At 67.6% G+C, this 1,791-nt stretch overlaps 1 protein-coding gene across 1 annotated transcript; it reads left to right on the forward strand.

The window, feature by feature from the left end:
* Positions 1–104: 104 nt before the first annotated feature.
* On the forward strand, positions 105–1,547 carry LOC118158981 (putative per-hexamer repeat protein 5; the record flags this gene model as incomplete). The annotated part of the gene is made up of 3 exons (XM_035313634.1): positions 105–438; positions 652–747; positions 829–1,547. Coding segments are annotated over 3 exons (1,149 nt in total), but the record flags the coding sequence as incomplete, so codon positions are not given.
* Between the last annotated feature and the right edge of the window lie 244 nt (positions 1,548–1,791).

Below are 1,791 nucleotides of genomic sequence, written 5' to 3' on the forward strand. Positions count from 1 at the left end.
GGGGGGCGGGGGGTGGCGGTGACGTCATCGGCGACGTCATCGGCGGCGGTGATGTCACGGGGGGGGGCTGGGGGGGACACGGGGCGCCCGCGGTGGCGCTGGAGATGGCGGCGTGGGGACAGGAAAGGACCCCGGTGACAGCAGAGGTGGCACCGGTGGCACTGGAGATGGCCCCGTGGGGACACGGAAGGGCACCGGGGCCACCCGAGGTGACACCGATGGCACGAGAGGTGGCCCCAGGGACACGGGAGGTGGCACCGGTGACGTTGGAGATGGCCCCGTGGGGACACGGAAGGGCACCGGGGCCACCAGAGGTGACACCAACGGCACGAGGGACGGCACTGATGGCACAAGAGGTGGCACCGGTGGCACTGGAGATGGCACCCTGGGGACACGAAAGGACACCGGTGACACGAGACCGGTCCCCGGGGACACGAGAGGTGACGCCAGCGGCACAGGAGGCAGCCCCGTGGGGACAAGGAAGGCCGCTGGTGACACAGGGGGTGACACTGGTGGCACGAGAGGTGGCACCGATGGCACAAGAAGTGGCACCGATGACGCTGGAGATGGCCCCGTGGGGACAAGAAAGGGCACCGGTGACAGGAGAGGTGACACTGATGGCACCAGGGATGGCACCAGGGACACTGCAGTTGACACCAGTGACACAAGAGGTGGCACCGGTGACATTGGAGGTGGCCCCTTGGGGACAAGGAAGACCACCGGTGACACAGGAGGTGACAACACTGACACGAGTGGCACCGGGGACACCAGAGGTGGCACCAGGGACACAAGAGGTGACACCGATGACACCAGGGATGCCCCCTTTGGCACTGGAGATGGCCCCGTGGGGACAAGAGGTGACACCAGGGACACCGGAGGTGCCACCAGGGACACGAGCGGTGACACCAGGGACGCCCCCTTTGGTGGTGGCCCCGTGGGGACAAGGACCATCAGGGCTGGCAGCCGGGGCACCGGGGACGTCCCCACGGGGCCACCAAGTGTCCCCTTTGGGCAGGGGGAGGGACACAAGGGGACAGGGGGTGGCCACGGGGGCGTCCCCACGGACAGGGGAGGTGGCACCGATGTCACCAGGGGTGTCCCCTTTGGAACCGGGGACGTCCCCACGGACACGGGAGATGTCACCAGGGATGTCCCCAAGGGCACTGGGAACACGAAAGGTGCCACCGCTGCCACCCGAGGTGCCACCACGAACACAGGAGATGTCACCGTTGTCACCCGAGGTGCCGCCACCACCGCCACGCAAGGTGCCACCATTGTCACCCGAGGTGTCCCCAAGGACCCAGGAGATGCCACCATTGTCACACAGGGCGTCCCCTTTGTCACCGGGGACACGAGAGGTGCCACCAATATCACCCGAGGTGCCACCACGGACACAGGAGATGCCACCGCTGTCACCCGAGGTGCCACCACGCCCCCACGAGATGTCCCCACTGTCCCTGAAGAAGTCCCCAATGTCCCCCACAGTGTCCCCATTGTCCCCCGCGGTGTCCCCTTTGTCCCCTGCGCTGTCCCCATTGTCCCCCAAGGTGCCAGCGCTGCCACCTGTGGTGTCCCCATTACCCCCTGCAGTGTCCCCATTGTCCCCCACGATGTCCCCTTTGTCCCCCCCGGTGCCACCACGGCCCCCCGAGATGTCCCCAGTGCCACCCAAGGTGTCCCCATTGTCCCCCGAGGTGCCACCACTGCCACCTGTGGTGTCCCCATTGTCCCCTGGGGTGTCCCCAGTGTCCCCCAAGTTGCCCCCATTGCCCCCCGCGGGGCCACCCCCAC

This window comes from Oxyura jamaicensis, unplaced genomic scaffold, assembly GCF_011077185.1.
Source record: "Oxyura jamaicensis isolate SHBP4307 breed ruddy duck unplaced genomic scaffold, BPBGC_Ojam_1.0 oxyUn_random_OJ62845, whole genome shotgun sequence".
Classification (NCBI taxonomy): domain Eukaryota; kingdom Metazoa; phylum Chordata; class Aves; order Anseriformes; family Anatidae; genus Oxyura; species Oxyura jamaicensis.